The 25,678-nt window shown below is 39.3% G+C and overlaps 1 protein-coding gene across 10 annotated transcripts in view; it reads right to left on the reverse strand.

Annotated features, from left to right (window-relative positions):
- The window catches only part of inpp4b (inositol polyphosphate-4-phosphatase type II B), a 216,714-nt gene that overhangs the window by 40,580 nt on the left and 150,456 nt on the right, over positions 1–25,678 (reverse strand). For 9 of the 10 annotated variants that reach the window (XM_020591783.1, XM_020591781.1, XM_020591782.1 and 6 more), the window contains 4 exons: positions 16,612–16,723; positions 13,054–13,123; positions 9,266–9,413; positions 3,871–4,001 (listed from right to left, as the gene is read on the reverse strand). In XM_020591783.1, the coding sequence (XP_020447439.1) occupies positions 3,871–4,001; positions 9,266–9,413; positions 13,054–13,123; positions 16,612–16,723 (461 nt within the window). Of the gene's footprint in view, positions 1–3,870; positions 4,002–9,265; positions 9,414–13,053; positions 13,124–16,611; positions 16,724–17,449; positions 17,469–25,678 lie in introns of those variants that run through there. The other variant, XM_020591787.1, reaches the window with a different exon arrangement.

Here is a 25,678-nt window from a genome sequence, read left to right on the forward strand (position 1 = left end):
TTCCCCCTTCATTCACTATCAAAGAAACAAACCAGTATATACCAGTTAGAGCCCAGTACTACAGAAAGTCTTTGTTCATGCAGAAAGTCTGTTACCTGCCACAGAATTTTAACACCATTTGGCAGTATGGCCACACATAAAAATAAATCCAGTGCACCTGGATGGATAACACTTATGACTCAGTTGGAGCTGACAGCAGTGTGACTTATTTTCAAGTCAAAATCAGTTACTGTATTTTTTTTCTGAGGCAGTGACACATTTCCTGCAACTTATTACAGTGCCAATGTAAGCAGCTGCTTTTTCAACCAACTGAATTGAAAATCTGTCAAACAAATATCGTAAAGATCAAACTGTAAGCTCCACACATAGAAACTGTCTGCAGTGCTACAGTGAATGCGCTCAGTATTAGGTAACAGAAAAACATTAAGACACTCAGTAATTCATACAGTACCAAGTACACCTTTCTGCTACTATAATATCAAAGTCCACTAGATGGCGCTTTGAGTTAAATGTTACTGTAATATCAACACGCTAACAGGCTCACAATGAAAATGCTAACAAGCTGATGTTTAGCGGGTAACATTTACCAGATTCACTGTCTTTAGTTTTGCTATCACTGGCTAATTAGCCAACCACAAAAAACTCTACAGGTATTGAGTCATAAACCAAAGTACTGGGTAAAATGAAGTTTGAAAAATATCAAAACAATGGGCTTCATCCCCCAGGGATCATCAGTACCTGTACAAAACACATAATCTACCCAGAGCCATACTGCTTGTGAGGCTAATAAAAAGTCTTGACCACCACCTACTGTTTGAGCAGATTTGTTCACCCAGTTAAAGTCAACACATTTCTCTGCTAGGAGGAGTGGTTACCAAATGCTAATATTCAATAGCTAAGCTGTCATCCTAGCTCAGTGGGTTCTCACTGTCAGATGTAGAGCTCTGGGGACCAATCTAATCAAGCTACTGACAGTTGTAGTTTAGATAAATTAGCCATATCAGATCCCCCTCTGCTTGCTCAGGTAGGCTGGCTATGTGACAGGAGGGCTGGATGCCAGTAGTACTGACCAGCACCCAGTCAGTATCTCCTCTTTTAATCTTTCCTATCATTTCTTTACTCTTAGCCACTTCTACACTCCTTTGATTCCTTCAATACGGTGAGCAGCCAATATTCTATGCTTTTAGTAATGTCTGCCTGGGTGCCTTAAGACAAGCTGAGAAGAAATAAACACAAGATTCCAAACTGCAACAAGCAGCACTGGACAAACAGTGGCTTGTAGGTGAGGGCTGTCAGATCAGTGTAGGTCTGTTTGAGCATGCTGAGGAATTTATCTTCATGATCCTGTGGTGCTGAGAGCACAGCAGGCTTAAAAAAAAATCAATCCACAGTTAGATATAATGTAGACATACAGTACAAGAGGAGTGGATACATGCATGCTACTCAGAAACCAGTGGAGTAATCAGTCAGTCAAATCAGTCATATCTAATAGTAAAGTATATGCCTTTTAACATTTCCATGTTTAGTCTCTTCTCTTTATTATTATTATAATTATTATAATAATAATCATCATTACTTTTATAATATAATTACTAGGCTCATGTTAACTTTAGTAACCTGAAAAATAGCAAACATCTCTGCATTCCACTCCAGAATGTATTTTCCTGGAGGCAACAGACTGCAGACACTACTGTGTGTCACAGATAATACAGAGACAAAGTAACATATCATGTCCATCTGTCTTTCTACCTGTATAAAAGCTAGCTTTACTGCCAGCCACATAGATATATGACACTGCCTTAACCTATAATCTGTAGCTTGGAGCCTTAAGCTGTGGTTATCCCTTAAGTGGAGTGTACTGTAAGAGTGACTGGTAGTTCTGTGCAGCGGAGTACCGGCCGTGTTGGAGGACCAACAAACATCACGTTGACAGGATTAGGTCTGTGCCTTTAATTTGTTGGCTGGTAAATAAAGGGTATAGGGATGATTAATTCACAGAGTACAGTTATTAGAGAATCTGAAGTCTTCACTGAGGTCAGCTCATCATAAGAATGGATAAAATGGAATCAGAGAGGGCACTGAACATGACCATGCCAACTGTGGCCCTGCCTCCTAAAGGTATACTTCTCTTGTTATCCTGCTACCTGCAGTTTATCAAACTTTGTGTTTTTTGTTTTCTTTCTTACAAATAAAAGAGAGAAACCTAAGTAAAACTCCATTAGGCCCATGAAAAGTGCACAGATCACTGAATAGTTCTTCTTTGTACATTAAAAACCTCCTCATTCAGGAGTAACCTTAAATTATATGTGCATTAAAGCTGGGCTCTAATTAATATAATGCACAACTAATCTGATTTAAGGACATCAATCCTAGGAGCTATGTGCAAACCTGCAGAACCCTGCTAGTTTAAAAACATCATTAAAAATGTAGAAACCTCTAACTCTGCTGTGGGGAACTTTGCATTCTCCCAAACATTTTTATTGTTGTTTAAAGACCTAGACTTTGCTGTAAAATATGATTAGGATTTCTGTGTATATGCTTATAAGATATCCTGACTACATTTAGTTCTTACTTATGAATATTGTGAAAGCAAAAATACAACCCCCAAAAGTTCTTAATTTGTTTATGGATATAATGTAAGTAATAAAACTGAGAACCACTAACTTTATTTTCATGTTCTTTTCTGACAAATGCTCACTTCCCATATTTGTAACTACTTGTTTAGTTTATGTAATTATCATTCCATTCCCTGCCTCTCCAGTCTCTGCTCACCCTCTGGCCTTCATGCTCAACTTCCTCCATACTTTTTTCTCTACTTTTTACATCATATTAGTAATCAATAATTATACTACAGCTACAGTTTACCCACCCAGATTATTTAGAACCAGAATCAGTTTTATTCAGTCAGTGCATACACACTAGAAATTTATTTTCATGTCTGTAATGTCCATCATCCTTTTACATTAATGCAGGACAAGATTAGAGTGGTAAAAAGTGTCAGGGTTCCTCTGCGCCCTGCAACATCTGGGCCACACAAGGGACTTGTCAGGAACCACAATGACCAGTACCACATTAACTGTCCAGCCCCCAGAACCCTGGCAGGCGGTGGCAGGCCAAGCAAAAAGACAACAGAGACAAATCTCTCATTATGGGGATGAGAGTAAATCAGAGTAAATTCATTATAATCTGGGGCAGTCTGGGGATTTATACATGACCTACATACAGCAATTTCAAAAACATTTTAAACACCCCTTCATCACTGGCATTCTGTGGCATTATCACATGTTCAATGTTTCCTTGAGTGTTACGGCCAAATGAAAAACAGCCTAATTACTTTCAGTGTTCACATTAGAGTTAAGTGTGTGGAGTAATTTTATTATGTAAAACGTTTGCAAAAAGTGTGCAAAAATATTTGCATACTAAGTAGATGATTAGGGACTTGCAAAGGAGAAGTAAGACTGGTTTTATTTTCACATGGCAGACATTTGTTTCAGTTTTTATATGCACTGCAAGAATTTAACAAAACACAGAAAAGCACATGGACTTTAACTGCACCCGATGAAACCTGTGTTGCTATGGAAACTCTTTGCCATCAAGTAGATAAATGAAACAAGCTCTCACTAAGCTTTTCATTGACATAGGTCATCCAGAATCCACCCTTCAGCTCAAAGTAGTCCTCTCTTTTTTTTACTTAACCTTACTTGTCTGTGGCCACAGCGTTGTTTTGAGCTATGATTGGGTCATAGCAGATCAACATGGGGACCAATTTGCAGACATTATATATGTCACTCCTTTAATTACATCTATAATGTCTCTTTGTTTACATGCATGTGTAAACACAGGTATCAAAGTAAAATTCAGAAGTCGTACCAGTAACCTTGTCCAGTTCAGCCAATGTCTCCTGGTAGAAGCTGATGATTCCTCCATATCGTGTCATCACCTCCTTCCTTAAGTTGTCCCAATGAGGAGAAAGCTCCCCCAGCTCCCTCAGATCTTGCAGCCTTGAGATAAACACAAATCTATAGTAACCTTTTTAGTTTTGATGGAAACTAAACACACCATCAATAAATTCTCAGGAATCTTGGTTTATTTGCTGCTCCTTCTTAGCTCCTATGCTCATTACAACATAGAAATTAGACTCAATACAATCAAATTTATGGTAGAGAAACTACAAAACTGCATCTAGCACTGGGTCATAACCATGCTTCCCAAGCTCCTTTCAAATTATCTCAATTTTTCAGTTAAAGTACAAACAAAGACTCAGGCTTGGACATACTAAACCAGACACACATGTACACACAGCAATGTCCTTAAACACCCTGTGGTGAGCTAGATAAACACATTTCTGAACCTAGGGCTTGTAGCCACCACCTTCTCTACTCCTACCATTCTTCTTCAGTACCACTATATAATATATATAAAACAAATCCATCGGTTTTTCATCTAGCTGTGCCCGTAGCCTGAAATCACCTTAGCTGGTTCTTTAAGAAATAACAGTGTGTGTGAATGTGTGTCCGGGCTTGTTGGGTGGGGTGAGGAGCTGATTTTCTACTAGAAGTTATTTTGTTGGCTGCTTCCCAAGTCTCTTATATGATCATTCCTTGGTCCTCGGTCCTCGCTCGACCGGAATGACTTCTGGGTCAAATGGGGATTGAGGATGTTCCGAGGCTTTATAGCTGCTCTGAGGAGTGAGGAGGCTGCTGGAGGAACCATGAGTGAGGATACAAGAGACCATTCTCAATTCCTCTCTTGGCATCTTTTCCTTGCATCTTACATGGGCAGGACTAAGATGCAAATGAGGGAACAGTGGACCCATATAAGAGACTTGGGAAATGGGCCATTGTTTGCATCTGAAAGGTGACAAAACATGAAGACATACTCAGAAACCAGTCCCCCAGCATCCATTGAAAAGTAAACTGCAGTGATATTGTAAAAATCAAAGGTTGAGGGTGGTTCAATGTAGTGTTTAGGGTAACAAACACACATTCATATGCATTGCTTTCATGATAACAACCCAAACTATCAGTGATTACACCTCATATATTTTGCCTCATGCATTTGTATATATATGTCATAAAATTAAAGCCTGCATGTATAAAATGCTCATTGGTTCTAGTTATTGTTAAGATCAGGCATAACTGCCTGAATGCATAATGTAGTAGTAACTTCTTTGTTGTAGTTCATCTATAACAACAAAGCTGATAGCTGCTCCACACTATTTCCTGGTTCCTCCAGGTAAAGATGTTATTTTTAGATTACTTTGAAGTATTGCAAAACACAGCAGAGAGCGATGGAAATGTTATCAGAGACAAAGGAGAGAGAGAGAGAGAGAGAGAAAGAATTTTAAAACATGTTTATTTATCACTAAATAAAGGACAAACCTAGCAGGACATAATTACTAGATAAAACAGTGATAATAAACAAGGATTAAATATAGCTCATAAAAACACTGGATTGAAGCACAGCTTGCTCTCAACAACAGAACAGATCACAGACCACTGAGAAATAAACTCATCAGTGTTTTTCATTAAGGAGTAAAAACATAATCTCCCTCTGACTGCAGCCTTCTCCAAAGACAAAGATATTGGGAACACACCTGCATCTGAAACACCTCTTACTTTATTTTTTCTGCCTTCATAAATGGACACTTTGGCCTGTCCTCATGCATAGTTCAACAGCTGCCACTTCTTTGCATCTCTTTTATACCCAGCACCAAAATCAAAGCAACATCAGACCATTTTTAAAAAAATCAAAAACCATAAACAACCTTTTTAACAGATGAAATGGCCCTGCAAGTCTTTCACACTCCAGGAACCAGAGAAAAGTGACGGAAAGGACAGCATACGGACACAGCGAGGTTCATTTTAGACACTCAAATGTTAACGGTCAGTGCTCCCAGCAGATCACCTGACCTCTTCTTTAATGGTGCTTTATAAAGAACCCTCTAGACCGGTTTACAGTCAGCACCTGCATTCAGGCTCTTTCTCCACATAGTACCTGTCTCCCACTCAGCTGTTTCTTATTCAGAGCCTTTACACAGAATCTGTACAGAGGTTTTCCTCCTATCATGTGTGAGTCTATACTGGCAGCAGTGCTACACTATCAGTACATTCTGGTCTATAGTGAGACCGAATTCAGGAAAAGGATCAGTCTTGCCAGGAGACTGTCACAATGATGTATACTTGCAGCCTGTCCAGTTCCTCATCAGTCAGTCTAATCTTTTACATTAAGGCAAGACAAACAAATATATAAAAACGCATTAAAAGTTTTCACAGGAACTATTCATTTGACAGAAGGCAGTTCCAGTGAAAACTAAAACCAAGGTCTGAACAACTGAACTGGCTCAAAAACAAATGGAAAATCACATATGAAAGGTCTCCCTCATCTCTTGCCTCTTTCTAGTTCTAAAGGTATTTGGAATCATGTAGGAGACTATGTAATTGACTATACAGTATTTTATAAACAATTCTGAGTTGCTTTAAATAGACTAAGAGACAAGCAATGCAAGAAAACAAAGCAAGAAAACTAGTATGATGAGAACAGATAGGTATGAAATACTGTCCTAGAGAAGAAAGAGGAGAAGGAAAAAAGAAAAAGAAGCATATCATTATCTGTACAGTAATAGTTGGGATGTGATATAAAGCTGTATAGCAGTTCATGCAGTTTAGTTATTTATTTAGACTAAAACAGATCATAAAAAAATGAAACGGTGGACAAAAATCAAAATAACATGTAAACATGTAAAATTTACTCCAACAAATTAATGGGATAACAGAATACATTTCCCAAAGAGCAAAGACCTGTCATGTGGGCACCTTATTTCATAATGTGTTATAGTGCCTGTTCAGTTTAATCACAGAGGGTTTTATGTGTGTGGGGTCAATAAAACCTGTGTGAGAAGACTGAAAAGCAAACCTTTATTTCACAAACTATGCGGCTCCTTCTCAAAAAACAGCCTGATCCAGCAAGCACAACCATTAATATGAACCTGAACATACAGAACAATTGGAAACAGTGAAGTTGGATCCTAAAATGGCCTCTTTATGATCTTGATACACAATCACGGCGTGTGTTTATTAGAAGAAAAAGAAGGGCTTGAGAGACTAGACAACTCTTACTGAATCGAGTTTAACTGGCACATGCACACCAACTACACATGCATTCCTCATCTTTATAAATGTACACACACACACAAGATGCAGAGTTGTAGATTCTTCACTGGAAGAATGAAGAAATATCAGACAGGTCTGGGTTCACAGAGTTTGATTACAAAATGACTGTTGACATTAAAGTGACAGAAGGAAGAAACATCCAAAGTATATCACAGAGTGATACAACAAACCAAGTCACCCACTCTCTACCACTGTGCTCATAACTTTGCAGCACCGCCTGAATCATTAAAATGCTAACACCAGTGTGATGCTGACTGACAGAGTCAGCTGAATGGAATGGCACCTCAAGGATTATAGGAGAAGTGCTTATGTGACCAAGCTGGATAAACAGTACACGTGCCTGTTAATAAACAAAAACTGTATATGGTAATCATGGTTTGGAGCCTGCTGAGTGCTCATGAGCTACAGTATATTATATAGATAAGACATTTAATAAATAAACTAAGCCATGGGTTAAATGATAACTTCACAGAGCTGATCATCTTCTATTTAAACAGAGAGTAAGATTAGAGACACTGAGAGGGGAATGTGGGAACCACGGCCTGGGTATGTGAAGGAATTCAGTCAGTTTGACAAGTAAACTGATAATAAAGCTTGTCTGGTAAATAATAGCTCTGTATGTGTGTGGTGGAGGGTGTGGTTGTGAATGTGTATGTTTCTGCATGTGAATGTGTCCTTGAATTCTGTGATCCATTAGGTGCATGCAATTATTACAAATCCAAGTCCCTCCCCCACTACCAGGTGAATCATCTTTATGTCTTGCGCCTTTTCCTCAAGCATAAAGCGAGCATAAAGAAATCTTCTGAATATATGTTTGTGTGTGTATGAATGGATGCATGTGTGTTATGAATGAGAAGGGGTTGCCAGGGACAACAGGCCAGTTGAGAAATTATCTGTCTTGACAAAAACTCATTCTGATACAGTAATAACTTGATTGGTCTTTAATTGCGGTTTAATATTGCAATACTATACCGTATATACTGCTCCGATGCAGTGTTATTTATTTATTTATAACAGACTCATTAAAGTTATAATCCAAAAGAAAAAAACTTTTACTTAAGAAAGTAGATCAGTTTTATGTACTGGAGGGGATAATGGAACACGATAGAGACACCACAGTGAGCTTTAGAGGTGGCGAGTTGCAGGTGACAGACTGCACACCTCCAGCTGCTCAGCAAGGTAACTAGCTTTACTGTGACTTGCTACTGTGTGGAAAACTACTTGCACTGTGCACAGCATGAAGTTAGACCCTAGTTGCTCATGGCATGGTGTAAAAAAGCCAATTATTGACGGACTTCTTTATCAAAACAAATTAAGGACGTTTGGCTGTGCTGTAGGTAGCTAACACCAGTTGCGTGTTTGTTGTAGCTGCTCAAGAAGAGTTTGCTGTCCTCAGAATTTATGGACCCATTGTATTAACCTGCACTTGCTGTTACTAACAATTACCACCTGTGACTTTAAATGGGTAACAGCTGTGAGCAGTGCTACCTTAAAGGTTAGAGATGCAAGCATATGACTGGAATGTTGCTGGAACAGTCCCAACAGGATTAAATCTGGCATGTGACAAAGTGACACCTACCTCATCCTCATCCTCACCATTAAGGCCCTTACACAGCAACTCAGTGACCAGCAGATTAGACTGTGTTTGTACTGGGTGAATATGATCCCAAAACAGTGAGGTGGCCTATCAGTAGGCTGACCCTGACTAAATAAAGGTTAAAAATTAAAAGTAAATACAGCGATTCATGAGGAAACTGGGGGAAGGTGTGCATGAGTCCGTGTTTGAAAGAGACAGTATTTGTTGTTATCTGAATGCATGAGCACCGAATCTTCTTTTGAAATGATAAGCAGATCTGAATAATTCACTCCTTTCCAAATATAGTTTAAATAATCATTTACATCAGTGAGGTGAATAATAAAGGCCGTCTAGATGCTACACACACATATTGTACACATAATGATATACTGTAACAACTGAATGTTCTTCACTGGCTTATTAGCTGAACAGGAAGCAGGAAATAAGATATCTGATGCAATGAGAAATCAGGCAGGGAGATCCACAGGATCAACACTATGATTTCAGAGAGGCTTACCTACGCGTGTCCTCCTGAATGTACAGTGAGAGCAGCTGTTTGGGGATGCTAAAGGACAATGTGCACTCTTCCATTTGTTCCCGCACAATCATCCACTTGCCGTCCACTGTTTGAAATCTGTACACCTTGCATACTGGGTTCTTGAACACTGAGAGAGGGAGACAAAGGGAGGGAAGAAAGAACCATCTGATACAGCAGAAAAACACGTCACAAAGATCATCATCAAAGATCACTGTAACTTTCAAAATTAACAAAGGAACAGCAGAGGATCTAAAATGACTTTGACAGCTGGCAACCTCAAGGACACTGCAGACAGAAACTCTTCAAAAGTCACAAGATGTATGAAGCACAAATTAAATTTTATAATCAATAACTGTGTCTGCCATAGATAAGGCGTTGCTCATCCTCCAAAGCCTTCGCTCGTTCTACTTCAGTGGCATCACGGCAAACTGAAATTCAGAGACCTTGTCCAGTTAATCTTTGCTGTATTCTTATTTCCATTTAATTTCCATTTTAATTGCTTGTTTATTATACAACAGTAGGGCACAGACAGTTGAAAATTTCAGAAGCTCTGACTGGTAACCCCACCGCCCAACCTTCTATGAGAACCGATCCAAATTCAGCCCCATCAGTTTTACAGAGAGTGGCTAATGGCAGCAATCAAATGTTGGGAATGAAAACAGTTCTAATGTTCTTATCTGCATGCTGGCAGCAGAGGGCAAGCACACTGTGTGCCCCGAACAGTGTTTACTGCTACTTTTTATTTCCAGAACTACAGTCAGCAAACCACTTAGCTGGAGCATCCTGGGTGAAAGTTTGACGATCGCGCTCTAGGCAGTCAAACATGCACACCACCAGTAAAAGTGGAGGAAACTTTTCCCCTTACTGACAGCATAGAGACTGCTCCCCTAACTAAACCTTGTCCTGTCATCTGTTTAACACTACGATCACATACAGGCCTTACTGCTCCATCCCTATCTTTTTTCATAAGATCCCATCTTTTTGTGTTGATGGGTCATAGAAACAGACAAGAAGTAGGGAGGCTTTAAGAAACCAAGTAATGGCTTCTCTCATTTTATGGGATTTTGGTTGCAATAAGAAAAACATAGAATAATACTATCCTTCCTTTTTAAATTTGAAAACTATGCACTTAATATTGAAATGGACAAACTAATAGCCAGATGTAGAAACCATGATGAGTGTGCTACAAATGAAGCAACATCTGGAATGAGGCTATATTTTTGAACATCTGAACCTCTGCATAAGTACATCCCATAACTCTATCTACTAACAAACAAATGTTCAGCATCAAAACAGCATAAACATTTTGAAAGTTTTCTTGCTACACCTTATTGAAAAGGCTAATTTAAGATCAATCATAATTTGTATGGATAAAAACCCATACACATGCAGACAATAAAGATGCCCCCAAGGGCAATAACTGTGAGCTGAACAGGCTGTAGAGAGGCTTATTATTGTTTTTCTAGGATGCTGAAGTTTATGTTTAAATGAATGCCAATTAAAGTTAAGACTGGCCCTAGAATGACCCCATAAACAATTTATAATTGCTTCCAAATGAAATGGGATATTCAGACACTGCAAGTATGGGGATTAGAGTGAAGTGAAATGGGTGATGAAGCAAGGGACATATGGATGAAGGCATGACCTTAAATTGAAGAGTGACAGTTGCTGACTTCCACCTCCATCAGAGAAGAGGATTAACCCCTGAACCCACGCTGCCATCACACTAATCTGTCCACGAATCAGACGCCTCTGTTTCCTCCTCTGACATCTCTCAAGAAAATGACTTCCTGAGACGTGCTGTGTGTGGGCTCCTCTATCTCCCTGCTCTCTGTATGCTCATTTTGAAAGGTAATAAAAGTGGAAGACTAAATTGCATTACTCAACCTAGCGGAGTCTGCAGGGAGGGTATTGTTTTGATGGGCTACAGATGTGCACCTGCAAACACTGCTGCTGTTCACTGGCTAGTCACAGTAGAAATGATAAGTGACAATGACACCATGACAATAGGCTACCAGGGAGGTTAGGAAGGTGGTGGGAATATATATAAATGAGAAAATGTATATGTATAACAAATAAGATGATTAAAGGAAACTAGTTTCCCAAGTTCCTTCTGAACAAGGGCTGGGAACTTTCAACAACAGGAGTCCTAACCTTTTCAAGCCTAACCCTCTTCTGTCTACATCTTTCATTTTCTCTCTGTTAGTCTCTCCTTACCACTGAGAGAGCTAGCTTTCTGTGTTTCCTCTGTATTAGGCTCATGCACCTAGGACTACATCTTTTTTACAGTTAAACCACAAAGAGTTGCATAGGTTCCGTTCTCAGTTTAAAAACTCCAAGCTTCTATTTATTCAAAACAGGAAACACAAATTCTTTAACCGAATAGGATACAGTACCTCAGAGATGCCTCAAATCTTGTTAATACAAAGGTTAACCAAGAGCAGATTAATGTTAATTATAAAGATGCACCTATGAATTGGCAGAGATCAGAAACGGCCTGATCAATGTCAATGTGATCGGCCTTGACCAGCAACCGGGAGATCACTCTGAGATTTCCAATTCTGTGCCGGTCAGGTTTTTAGGCAGGACAGTCCATGTTGTGCACATAGTCGCACAGACCAAAAGTGTAGTGTGGGCAGCTTGTAGCATCTCGCATGCACCTCGAGCGAGACTCACACTCATGTCTGTACCAGACATGTGTTCACTCACGCATAGGAAGCGCTTGGTGTACAAACAGTGCACAGGGGAGCCCAAAGAAACACACTGGAGAAGGAAAACTATGTCCAAATTTCCAACAAATAGTGCACAATGAGAGAGTTACTCGCTACAATATGTACAGTGTATCCAACCTTTGGTAAAACACAGCAAATACAAGCTACACACGCTTCCTAAAGAACTGTGGGCTCAGTAGGACTGATGAAAAAGACATTCTCCTGTTTCTATTACCTGTGGCACTTGTTCATACAGTGGAACCTCGGTTTTTGTGATTAATCCGTTCGAAAAAGTCAGACGAAAACCGAATCGTACAAAAACTGAAGCAATATTTCCCATAAGAAATAATGTAAATCCAATTAATCCGTTCCAGACACCAAAAAATATTAACAAAAAATACATTTTATAGAGAATAACTATATTTTTACATACAGAAAACAATGAGAAATAAATATAAATGATTAATGAAGTGGATAAATGAACATTTAATAACATCACTTTTACCTTTATTGAAGACTCTTTTTCGCAAGGAGGGGAGAGGGAGGAGGAGAGGTTATTGTTTGGAAGTAGTCGAAAACGGAATCGTACGAAAAGTAGTTCATACAAAAACCGAGGTTCCACTGTATTTGGAGAAGTACAAATACTGCACTTCACTTTTAGTTGGAGATTTGTAAATAAAATTTAAAAAAAAATTAAAAAAGTGAGAAAACTAGAAAATGTAAAACTCTAATGCAATGTTTTATATTTATTACAATTTAAATTTTCATTACATAAAAGTTTAAAAGTGTCTGTGTATGTTGTTAATTACAGCTCTTACAAACAAAGAAGCTCAGAACAGGCAGGTCAGACTTTAAAAAAATAGTTAATTAGGTACATATTAGCTAGCATCTAGGGGCTTTATGATGCTGAATTACAAAAGAGTTTTTGTCATTTTCTTCTAAAAAATAATTGTGTAAACTGTGTGTGCAAGGCGATTACCAAACAAAATGATTTTTTTTTCTGTCATGTTATTTAGCAATGAATGGAACAAGATGTGTACAAGTTGTGAATCATACCCGGCCCCGTCAGTAGGTTATTTTCTCTGTCGACACAGGCATGGGACGCAGACTCACAAACCAAGGGACACTGAAAAGGAAAAGAACAAGACAGAGACAGAGAGCAAATATTATTTGACATCAAAATTTCCCATACAACAGCAGTGATGGGAGCTATATTGAGGAGCCAACAGGCTTTGATCATGGCAATAACTAATGGAGATGACCACACATATAAGCGAGTGCGAGCCATATTTCACCTGACAGACACTGTAGCTTACATGAAGTTTGGGTATGAAAACCCCAAGTTAGCTTTGTCAGTCAGAAGCAATTTAACAGTGTCAGTAGCTCCCCTGAGTATTGTGTCTGTTAGTTTGATCCAAGCTAGCTTTACAACAACAAAGCTCACATAGATTTTGAACCATCCAATTATTTTTTATTGAAATGAAAGCTGTTCACATTAGGACATTGAAACGAAAATGAAACATAACTAAAGCTATCATGCATGAATGCTTTAATGCGAGCTTTCTTAATCTACGTTTCACTATTACTTTAACATTGTCATTTTATTTTAATGAAACAACATGTTATGATGTCAAACAGACAGAAATAACTGCTACCAAATACTATAAGCATATTGCAAACACTACAGTACATTTAAAGACTAGACCAATATAAAACCACAAACGGCAAACAGCTGCTGCACTGTTCTCTTTTTAGCTCAGCTGTTCAAGCATGTTGCATTTGTGCATGCAGTGCAATCAGTGAGGTCACAGCAGGTGACATCTGAAAGAAAACACCTGCTGTGAATACACTGATTGTATGATGGGTTTAATTCATTTTGCCATTTCAGTCTTTATCAGCTCGCTATGCTGTAGTTTCCTCCTCTGATAGTAAATTTCAAATAATGCATTGATATACAGTACAGTATGCTGCGTATATAGAATAACCACGTTACCAAAAATAAGGAGATAATACAACAACCAACTGCAATAATTTTCTGTGCTCCATGTGTGTTTTTGATTTAGGTGACCTTACCTAGTATAAAGAAAGTGAAGGTACATCACATCGTGTTCAATGTTGAGACGCGGGCGCCATTTTTGGAGGTACGTACTCTATTTACTTGCATATATTTTTGTTTTGTTTGTCTAAAAAGTCGCTTAAATCATTTAAATCTCATTTTACTGATTGTGGTAAATCAACATGGCTAGCATTAACTGACTGTAGCTAACTTGAAGTGGACCTAGAGATCCCGTCTATGAGAGCGACAGACTGAAAGATGACTTTGAGGTCTCAGCTTGGGAGCTAACACTAGCTAGCAGCTGTTAGCAGATGATGCAAACACTGAATCAGTTTCTGTCAACACTAAAATGGATGTTTGGATGTAGTTGAAACATCTGCTACTGTATGTAGCTGTATGGGATAGTATTTTTTTTAAATTAACTTATAGATGTATGTAGTGTATATATCTATGATTGATAATGAGTGTGATGCTCCAAATATGAGGCATTTACCCAAAATTCAACATAGCATGATGTCAACTACACATTCTCTACACTGTAGATGGGAAGCCACACAGCTTTAATATCTGAGTTACAATGTGTTCTGAGCAGCAGCCTATGTTAAATTGTTGCGTCTGCTTGGTCATTGATCCCTTAAGTCTGGTACTCCTCATCGCAGCAATACTGACAACTAACAATCTTTCTTGCCTGCTGTATATCAGCTCTGTCCTGTCTGATAAACCATTTAACCCAGCTAGACAGCCAAACCCTGTACCCAGAAAGGGACTTTAATGACTGCTAGGAAAAATCCATCACCTCTCCTATAACTCAGAGACTGATCTTGAATAAAACAGACACCCAACCAACACACAGACTCCCACACACAAACTCCTAAATAAAATGTGTCCACTGAACAACTGGTATCTGGAAATGTCGGCATGCTAATGGAAAGGATTAACAATGAGTCTAGGACTACAGAAGTGAAACCAGTCCCGTTGTAATTGCAGGCAACAGACAGCATGTGTCCGAGGGCTCTTTGATGACTAAAATATGTAAAGACATTGGATCAAAGGTGACTAGAGTCTCTTTCTTGTTTCAGCTGACTGTTATTGCAGGGTCAGTGGGATGTTCATGAGCAGCAGCGACCCAAGCAGTGACAGGAATGATCAAACAAGGGCCTCCACCCCCACACAGACAAACACAAGCACACGCTTTTGCAGACAAATGGTACCTTCAGGCAGCCAGACATACTGTACACACAACTAAGGTAAACTGAACAAGAACTTTCCCACAAGTAAGTGGTGAGTCTCAGCCATCTCTAATGTTTGCCATATTCCTTCCCTCTTCCCTACCCTCATCTTCTACAGCAAAAACAACACACACAGGGGGAAATGTGCTGTGACAACACACTCACAGACAGACAGACACACACACACACAGGGTAACACATTCATCAAGGCAACATGGGTAGATTGTCAGTGACACTCTGGAGCCTTGCAGGGAACCTCCCTGCACCAGCATCAGGGGTGGAAAGAAACTAAAGTCAGTAAGCCATGTAGAAGCCCTTGGTCAATCAAACAAGGCACTGATTCTCTCTCTCTCTCAAGCACACTTTCTCAACACGTTGGCTTTCATTCCTCGTGGGGACTTTCCACTAAGTTGCATTCATTTCCTTGAGACTTAACCTTACCCATAACCCTAACCTTAAACCAAGTCTTCACTCTAAAATTCAGTAATTTGCATGGTGGGGACCATCTGGCTGAGTCCCCACAATCTGAGTGTGTAAACAGGTTTTGGTCCTCACAATATGAGCAATACCGGACACACACACACCAGAAATCAACAGAAGGCAGGGACTGCAAGGCTTCATGCTGCCTTGCAGAGCTGCAGTGAAGATAAAAAAACAGAATGCCCCCTTTATAGATCAGAAACATCATTAAAGCTCCTTCTTTACCCGTTTATACTCAACCACTGTTCAAAAAATCTGCCTCCATTAGCAATGTACAGAAAATTAAGTGATATCAGAATATGGCAATTTCATTTCACCCCATTTGAATGACAATCTTAGGTTCACTTCAAATTCTGAAGGAGAATACTCTTTCTTCTTTCTTTCTCTTCACTGATTATGTGAATCACTTCACAGCTGAGTAAAGTGGTGTGTTTATATGAGATTAGAGTGGAGAAGGGGCAGTAGCAGCAATGAGAAAACCACATCCAGGAAATATCTTAGGTTAAAAGAATCAAGGTTTCAGGATCGACTACAAAAATCTCATGCAAACAGAGTCAAGTGTGTCACAATGATAATTTGTTCAGTCTCTCCTGAATATTTTCTATATACACCACCAGTCAAATGTTTTGACTGGAGGTGTATGATAGAGACGCAAAATGCAAACATACTCACAGACACCAACACTACACTTGCACGCATTCTGTAAATCCCCATTAGGGTTTACTTGAGTTCATTAAATTTCATTGGAGGTGCAGAGCAGTGCCAGTGTAATCTTAGCAATAGAGCTCACAAGACATACAGTACAGTGCCCAGAGACGTCGTCTTCATCTAGTCACACTGCTGTTTTACCTTCTGTGATGGTATGTCGGTGGTAATGTGGTCTACGCCAACCTCCTCCATCTCCCCCATCTTCAGACGACTCACCACCACTGTTCCTGCTGCACACACACCATCAGATGACCTAAAGCGAAACAGGAAGAGAGAAAAACATACATTGAGCATTAGCCTCTTTATTTCATCTGTTGAATAATAAGTCTATTTTTTTCCTCTGGCTACTACCCCTCTGTGAGCCTCACAAATATTAATCTCCATGTTTGGGCCCCACAGCTCACCACACCTAATAAGCTTATTTCCAGCCTTGAACAGGTTGTGAAATTATTAAGCAGTTTGACTAAAAAGTGGAATCAGGACATACAGTAGATGCTTGAATTGTGTCAGTTTCCTTTTCTGACAGACTTTGCAGAATAGTCTGCACACAGTATAAAGTCAAGCCTGCTCCAGTGGGAAGCTGATGGGGGTGAAAGAGGGAACATTTCATAAAGGGTAACTGTTCAAATGGCAGTCTAATAACCCAGGTTATGTGCCCTGACAGACATGAAATTGATACTAGAGTTTTCATATCAGGGAGCCCGACCAATCACTTTCCCAATCATGGAGCCATGATTAAGGAGCTGATAGAAAATCTATAGTATTGGCAGCAAGACAGACTCTCTCAAATGAGGAAAAATGATCCCTTGACATTGAGGGCACAAGTCTGATCACCTTAACAGACCCATCTCTAATGCATTCAGTTCCACTCCAGCTGGAGAAAATATTGGATGTTGTATGCTAGCCAACAGTCTGAGGAGACCGCGGGGAGGCTTGGGGAGGAGAAAAGCAAGGATGATGATAGCAGCAAAAAGGATACCTTCAGGGCCGATCCATCTTGGTTGGATATGATGAAGAAAATCTCACCCAAGGGAAAAGAAGAAAGGGAAGAGGAGATGCTGAGGAGAGGTAGGGAGGAATGGGAGGGAATACAGGAGATGTGGATTGAGAGCTCAAGTAGGAAGGAGAAAGAAGTGTCTCTGTGGTGGGACAGAGGGAGCTTCAGTTAGTGCTTAATGTATGACAGCAGTCCCCATGCAGAGAAAATAACACAAGTTGGTTTATAAATCTAATCATTGTCCCTTGCCAAACACCTGTCTCGGTGTTTATTCCTCTGCTCTTCTTTTATTCCGCCCATTCCCCATCATCTCTCTCCTCCTCTGATTCTCTGTGCAACAGAAAGGTAACAGAAAGTCACCCTGACTTTGAACAAACAGTATGTACTGACAGTGGCCCACACGTAATCAAGGGAATGGAGATTAACATGCATCACATTCAGTAATAGTTCTCCCTAGCCAAACCTTTGGGGTTACACTGGCCCTCTATTCTTTAGATTACTCTGCCTCAATCAACTAATGACACCTCCATTCAAACAGATATAGAATACTTTTTTTTAGAACTGCTTAAATATCACTGATTTATGCCTTTGAGAGATATATTATGATTTTTTTTTATTTGCAGCCACAAATAAACTCAGCACTTGTTCAAATACAATGTCTATATATTATTGTCTGTGAGGAATTGATCTCTTCTGCAGCTCATTCCAGGGGCAGAGACAATTTGATTAGTTCAGTCATCTCACTGCTGGCTTACTGTACAAAGTCTGCTAAAAATCAAGTGAAGAAAAAAGCAGAGATGGTAAAATCCTGACAAAATATTGGGTCTGCAGTGGCATGCCTTATTATTTATTTATGTATTTTTTTACAAAGGACAGTCTTTTAGCATGCCCATGATCTGACCTCGAATTAACATTGAAGGTCCTGATTGAGAGCTAGGGATGAAAAAAGCCTATCTTCCACTCCCCTACCCTCCCTGACTCCCTCCTCTTCCACCCCTCTCCTTCCGTCTGTTGGAGCTGGCATGGAAACAAATCTGCAGATTGTTCTTTGCCTGCGAGCCCATCTTTTTTTAAATCTAATTGGCCTAGGATCACTTTTACAGTATGACAACACTTAATCAGATGGCTTTGTTAAAGTGACAAAAATAATGTGCTTAAAATGTCTGCTGTGAATTTTGCAACACTGAAAAAATAATTGGTTATAAGGGAAGTGCCTTAAATTCAACTGTTATTTTCTTTTCAAAATCTCTTGCAATTTCCAAACATTTTCCAACACAGGAACCTACAGTGTAAATTGTTTCAAATAAGTGATCTGTTCCCCTCTGGTCTAATCGGCTTCTGATGCATGAGTCATATATATTAAGTGCATATACAAGGTGCTATACAGAAATGGCTCTAACTTGAGCCTATGCTATAAATTATATGAATGAAATAAAACTCTCCTGCTCTGTCTACTTCCTGTCAGTGTTCAGTGAATTAGTAGCATAGTATTCACCGCAAAAGCTGCTGTGTTATGTTCAGTTATAAATCTATGTAGCCAAATTTATTCTGGTGACAAAAATACACAAGTTCAAAACTTCAGTTTGCCTGACAAACATTGACTGCAACAGTTTTTGAAAACATAACAGACAAATTAAGTGCAGTGACACCCAGCACCTTGTGAGAGTTTGCCACTACAACAATGAATTTAAGTCTGTCAGACTGCAATTTGTGCTCCAAAAAAATCTGACATCCCTTACAATGCGGATAAGTGTATTTGATTAAATGAGAAACAGACATTCACCAGGGTGAGTCCCTAGTGGAAAACATTAGCAGAATTTGTCTTATAACTGAAAAAGAAAGCCATTAGATGTGAATGTAGAATATGTGGCACTACTGTGTCGTACCTGAAACATGACACACTGTTCCGTCAACTACGACTGCTCTTGGTGAGAGACTACCAACAGCCGTGGCTTCTGTCACAACAACAAGCTTTGTTGAAAACTATACCAGTGACTTAAACACATCTCTGTCTAGTCTCCTGGACTCAGCTGCACCTCTTGCAACCAACTACTCCCACATTTCTTTTTGACTCCATAGTCAAACTCACACAAATGCAGACCTCTCTTCGCTGCTCACCTTGTATGGCTCACTTTTTTAGGCATTTTTCTTTTTTTCTCTTTACAACAAACCAGGAAACAAATTAAACAAGAAAATAAAATAAAAAATGAAACCAAAAAAATTAAATAGAGTTGAGATTAGATGCAAAATTGGTTCATCATCTCTAGCCTCTTCTGCAGAAACTGAACATCAGTCTTTTTAAACTAATTTTGAGACACTCTTGAGTCATTGTCAAAGCTCGTGTTGGCTTCTAAACCTGCTGCTTGCTTCCTTGATCCTCTATCAGCTAAACGTTTCAAAGATCTCCAAACAGGTTTGTGAACTACCCTGCTGAAGATTGTTCACCACCCCGAGACCCAGTCTCTTAATAATTATAGAGCCGTCTCTAACCTACACAGTGATGCCAAGGGAAGGACAATTGTACACATTTTTCTAAGGTTTGAATGTAACAGCCCTTGAGTAGGGATAGTTCATTAAAAAAACAACAACTTCAAATCACAAAGCAACATACTTCAGTGGCTGTCAGGTGCTTTTTTCTGTGGAAAGCCTCAAAGAGGAAAACACCTGACAGCCACAGAAATGAAGCCAAACACCACTGGCTTTTTACCTCACAAGGGATATTAACTTCATCTGTGGGAAAGTAAAAATACACAGCAAGACCTGGAAAAAGTGCTTTGTTTTTTTGGTCTGAATTTTGCCCACAGAAGATTTGATTTAGGAGTCCTTCAGGACAGCTTCAGGTTCTGTGCTTCCTGTGAAATGGGAGTGGTCAGAGAAAACTAATTGCCAGGATCCGACACAAGCAACAAGAATGCTACAGACTTGAAGTGCAGCAGTGAAAAGTGTAGATGGGATTCTTGACCTATATAAAGCTGGGTGAGTGGGCTAAATATAGTGCTGGCTAGTTTTCACTGAGGACAGATGTTAGGACGCAGGACTGCAACACGCTTGTGAAGCTTCTGAAGCAACACTACCAGCCCTTATCTTCACTGGGGATGAATGACATTATCATGTGGCTCAGCAGTAATTGCACACTGTGCAACTTAATCAATAAGACTACACTTCTGGCACTGTTCATAGAGCTGGCCAGAATCACCAGGGGGACCCTATACTGAGTACACACTCTCTGGTTTGTCTGGATGTTCCCTGTTAAACTATAAAACTGTCCTGGTTTTCTCTTGATAAAGGGGACTTGTCTAAATATATCCAGTCTGAATCTGAAACCCTGTATCACATTGTACAAATCTGTTGGTGCTGAGATTAAATAAGCCTTCATTAGCAGTGGTATGCCCAGGAAAAGCATCAAATATTCAATCAAAACAAACTGATTTATCCTGAATAGCAAGAGTGATCAATCTCTACAACATGCAAATGCATGCAAAGTAAAAAAAAATGTCTGCTGCAATGCATTTTACATAAGTAGAATATGAACTATGTCAGGGAACTATGCATACCTGCATCCTCTTTGTTCTAGTACCATCATACACACTGCTACTTTATATTCTTGCATGATGAGAACTGTCTTCACACTACATTTACTTTGTTAGTGCTTAGCGAGTGTCAGAAACAGACCAGCATAAGCTGTTTTCACAGAAGAATCAAGGTGGAAAAAGTATCCAGAAAGATATTTTTTAACAAGTGACATCGACTGGTGCTCAACAGTAGGCAGTTGATGACAGTTACAGTATGTGCAGGTCAGATGGGGGAGATATAGTATGATGAGGCAATAAAAGAGCACAGACAATTCAAAGATGTACGCACTACTATGGAATAAACTATTCACAGCTATAATGTTTCTGGATAAACTAAAATTAAATATTGAAAAACAATAAAATGAATGATATCTTGTTTAGTCTAACATTGCTGTCACTGGCCATGGGAAAAAGAACCAACAAGATGGTTCCAATTGAGCTGGCCACCACAGAAAATATATGCAGTGTCTAAATGTGGTTTAGGTGACAAAAGGTCAAGAACTTTCAGCTGCCTGTTGTGTTGGCCAGAGGCCTAAACAAACCTATAAAGACACTGTGAGGAGAAGCTGTTTTCATGCTGAGAAGAATGGCTTCACAGTCTTATAATAGGTTATAGTGGTTAAAGTGGTGTGGGTTGGTAGAGTGGCAGTGTGCATAAAGGCCGCGGTAATGAAACTGAAAGATGGGTCTAATTCAAAAATAATGAGATGCATTGGTCTCCCTCTGTTCTCAATTTCAAGTGCTGATATCTTGAATTTCATCAGAGTTTAACAGAAATTAAACCATGAAAATCCACATTCAGCACTGAGATCTATATAATTCTGATATATCCCTAAAGCAGCTCAGACCACACAGTTTCTATTAGTTTCGAGTGATACTTTCTAATATTTCAAATTGTTCTCATAGGCAATGCCAGGGACCGACTTCTATCTTTGGAGCTTAAACCCCAAAGGTTTTTGGTGTTCGTCGCATGTGGCGTTTCTTGCATTGAACACAGGTCATAGCTGCATACAGTATGAAATGAAAACCAGAGCCCCTTATCATCCTCTGGGTAGTCGTTTTGCTCAGCTCCATTCACTGAAACACTGGCCAGGAGAGTTCACAGTGGCATGAAACACATTTACTCACAAGTTGCAACAGCTATAAAAAGTGTTCACTCTGTGTGACAACTTCATCATAGCACTGCAGTTGGCAGCACATTATCTGTCTGTGTACAAATGTGCAGACAGATTATAAAACACAAACATGGTTAGAAAGCAAGTCCTGAGCAAATGTTGAGTGAAAAAACATTACCTAGCATGTTTTTCAGTGGCAGCTGTGGCACAGTGTGTCATGTATTTGGGGATTGCTAATTCCAGTTTTTTATTATTATTATTATTATAACGACTTTTCCTATTGAATTTATTGTTCCATAAGGAATACCACCCTGACATTTTCACTGAAGTGAGATAAAATGGCTATTCTGTCAAATTACAAGCTAGGATGAGTTTTTTTCTACACTGTTTCAAGTAGGGATGGGATCGTGTACATGCTGGCCATACAGTAAATGTTTAGGCAACGTTCTACTCGTCAAAACACTTGCTTAGTATCTTGCTATAACCAGAAGTCTTTCTTGTTATAGTATGATTCTTTTCTGATTTTTATGGGATGTGTTGAAATTAGAATGTGATTTTTCTCATTATTACAACATACTGTATTTTCTCCTTATAGTGACATAGGCTACTGTACACAGCATGGAGTGAGTGCACTCAGTTTTGAGCAGTACGCTCATTCAGTTCAGCAGCACTTCTCTCTCATCAACACCTCCCATTTCAACTTTCCACACAATGACCAGTGCTGAGCCTAGGAAGTGCGCTCCAGCCGGTCCTTGAGAATCACTGATCAGACACTTAAATCCATGCACAATAATTAGCTCACAAAATAACAAATGAATGCTCATGAGCAACTACCCTGCACATGTCCCAGTGATGTTTCAGGCATTACTGACAACAGGTGAAGTCAGTGTGTGGCTGTTGATACTCACACCAAGCTGTGCAGGGCTCATGTTAGGGAGTAGAAATGATCCCATCCACTTTAGGGGTGTGTGATATCATATTAGATAGCTCCACAAGCCATACATGTGAAACTACATACTATATGTTGATCATCAATGAACACCAGATGCAGTGGCCTAATACTTGAACAAGATAATAAAAAATGTACACATGAGAAACCAAGTGATAGGGATTAAGTCCAGTCATTTTGCTTTAAAAAATGTATTTTACGGTTTATCTGAAGCTCATATACTGAAAAGGCTCAGCAGTGTCACTTATAAATTAAGTGGGTATCTTGCAAAGTTCATCTTTTCAGTATACGACTCCCTCTCTGTGCTTCTGTGAACACTGCTTTCTTGCTGAGCTGCAGAGGAAAATTTTACACTAAAAAGATTGTAAATTCGGAAGTTTTTTTTTACTGTCTCTACCACAGATTTTTGAAATTTCATTAACTTAACTTTTTTTTTTTTGTGCAGAACCTCAACTGTGGATTTTGACCCCCATCATTTACATTGAATTGCTTTAGGAAGGGGTCTTTTCAAGGTTTTGAGATAAACCAAACCCTATTATGTACAGTACATGACAGTCAGAGGTTAAGGACAGTCATTTTCTATACTAATAGTATTTTCAGCAATGTCCATACAGAGAGTATCAACTGTGAATTGCCTACCTCACGGTTAATGTCTGTCAGCTGTCATTCTTGGCTTAGCTTGTTCGTCTGTGTGATAGATCTCCATTGTTGTTACAACAATTAAAAACACATCAGCTGCACTGGGTGACATGTTTTTTTCATTACGAATCCCCAGACCTACCCCTGTTACCCCAGAGGCTCTGAGCAGCCATGATTTCCTGAGGTTAGCATGACATGAGTCAGAGTCAACTGTGAGTGCGCAAAATCTTGTGCTAGCTCCTCATGCTCAGGTCTGGTGCCGAAGTGTGTCACCCAGTGCAGCGATGTGTTTCACTAACGTGTTATTGATCACACAGATGAATAAGCTGATCCAGGACTGACAGACTCACAGACATTAACCATGAGTAGAGGCAATTCATTGTCAGTAATCAGATTTAAAAAAAAAACTGAGGAGAAAGTTATAGAGCTTGTTTTACATGCAATGACTCAGATATGGAGACAGTTGATGTCCCCACAGAGAGCAACTAAGGCTTCATAATTATTTTTCAACAAACTGTAAAAGAGCTGACAAAACAGCCTCCTTTCATGTGTGTCAAACAGATGGTTTTTTGTCCTGTAATTGCTGTTGAAACAGAAGCCAAACCCACAGTATATAAACTGACACTGTTTCTGGCAAGCATGTACTTACTAGAGGACTGAGGTAATTCTTACTGTGTATATATACTTTGTGTTCAGAATTGTTTCCCTTTTCTCAGAAAAAGGTAGTAAACCTTGGAGTGATAAGAAAATGTTCAAGAACATTTTGAAAAATGCAAAATACAAAAGCACAACTAGCATTCTTGTATTCCTATTATTCCTACAGTTAAAAACATCGCAGTCATTTCAGTGCTCAGGCTGGTTTTGTTACTAATATTTGTGGGTGGGTCGGGGCCACGATGCTTCAATTGTGCATCTGTACTTTTGTGTATATATCATGGAATGACTAGTGTATTTTGTACCAGCATGTGAAAACCTACTGTGTAAAATGCATTCTGTAGCATGCATTTTATTTGGTACTATTATTATTTTATTATGTGGGTTTATAAATATCTGTGGTGTTTTTTTTCTTTATATGTTATGATTATGCTCTTGTATGTTGCATGTTTATGAACTCTGATATGATGGATATGATGCCTAACACGTGTATCTTCTCAGCTTGTTTCCTGTTTGATTTAGAGCATGGATCGAGTCGCATATTTCTGTTCGAACCCGACCTGTGCCTGAGAGTGTGGTGCCCCAGTCCAAACCCTGGACCTGGCAAGCTTATAGTATATAATGACCAAACCTGACCTGAGCCCAATGCAGGTGGGTTTGAACAGTGTTTTTTCTCTTACCGTTAAACAAATCAGACACTTGAGTGCTCCAGCCATCTAGCCTAAATTTTGACCTATGTGTCTGAGCCTGACCTGGACCCGAACAAAATTTCTAAATTTCTGTCTGAACCTGGCCTGAACCTCAGGTACCGACAACTTCTGTTGGGCTTGGTTTGGATATCCACACTCTAGTTTGATTGTTATTGGGACATGATGCACTACCAGAAAGGCAGTTGATTCATAAATCATATATGTGAGTATGTCCCGGTCTGTGAGAGGTGGTAGTTTCTTGTTCCCTCCTATAAAGTTCCCCAGATAAATGACCTGAAGATGACACGTGAATACGCTACAATGAATTTGAGACATGACTGTTAGAACTGCTACTTGATGGAAAACCAAACAGACTAAAATGTTTAAGGTTTACTCTGATTAAGAGAAAAATAAATCATCCTGAGTTTTAGTTGACTAAAAATAAAAAGGATGAGGTGCATCAAGTACGCCTATAACTAACATGCACCCTTGATCTTAGGACTAAGACTACATCCAAAAATAGCTGACAAGAGCATTAGTGGTCTGTAGGGGGTACTGCCTGCACAGACACTACGTACATGTATGTGTTTGAG

This window comes from Monopterus albus, unplaced genomic scaffold (assembly GCF_001952655.1).
Source record: "Monopterus albus unplaced genomic scaffold, M_albus_1.0 scaffold15.1, whole genome shotgun sequence".
Classification (NCBI taxonomy): domain Eukaryota; kingdom Metazoa; phylum Chordata; class Actinopteri; order Synbranchiformes; family Synbranchidae; genus Monopterus; species Monopterus albus.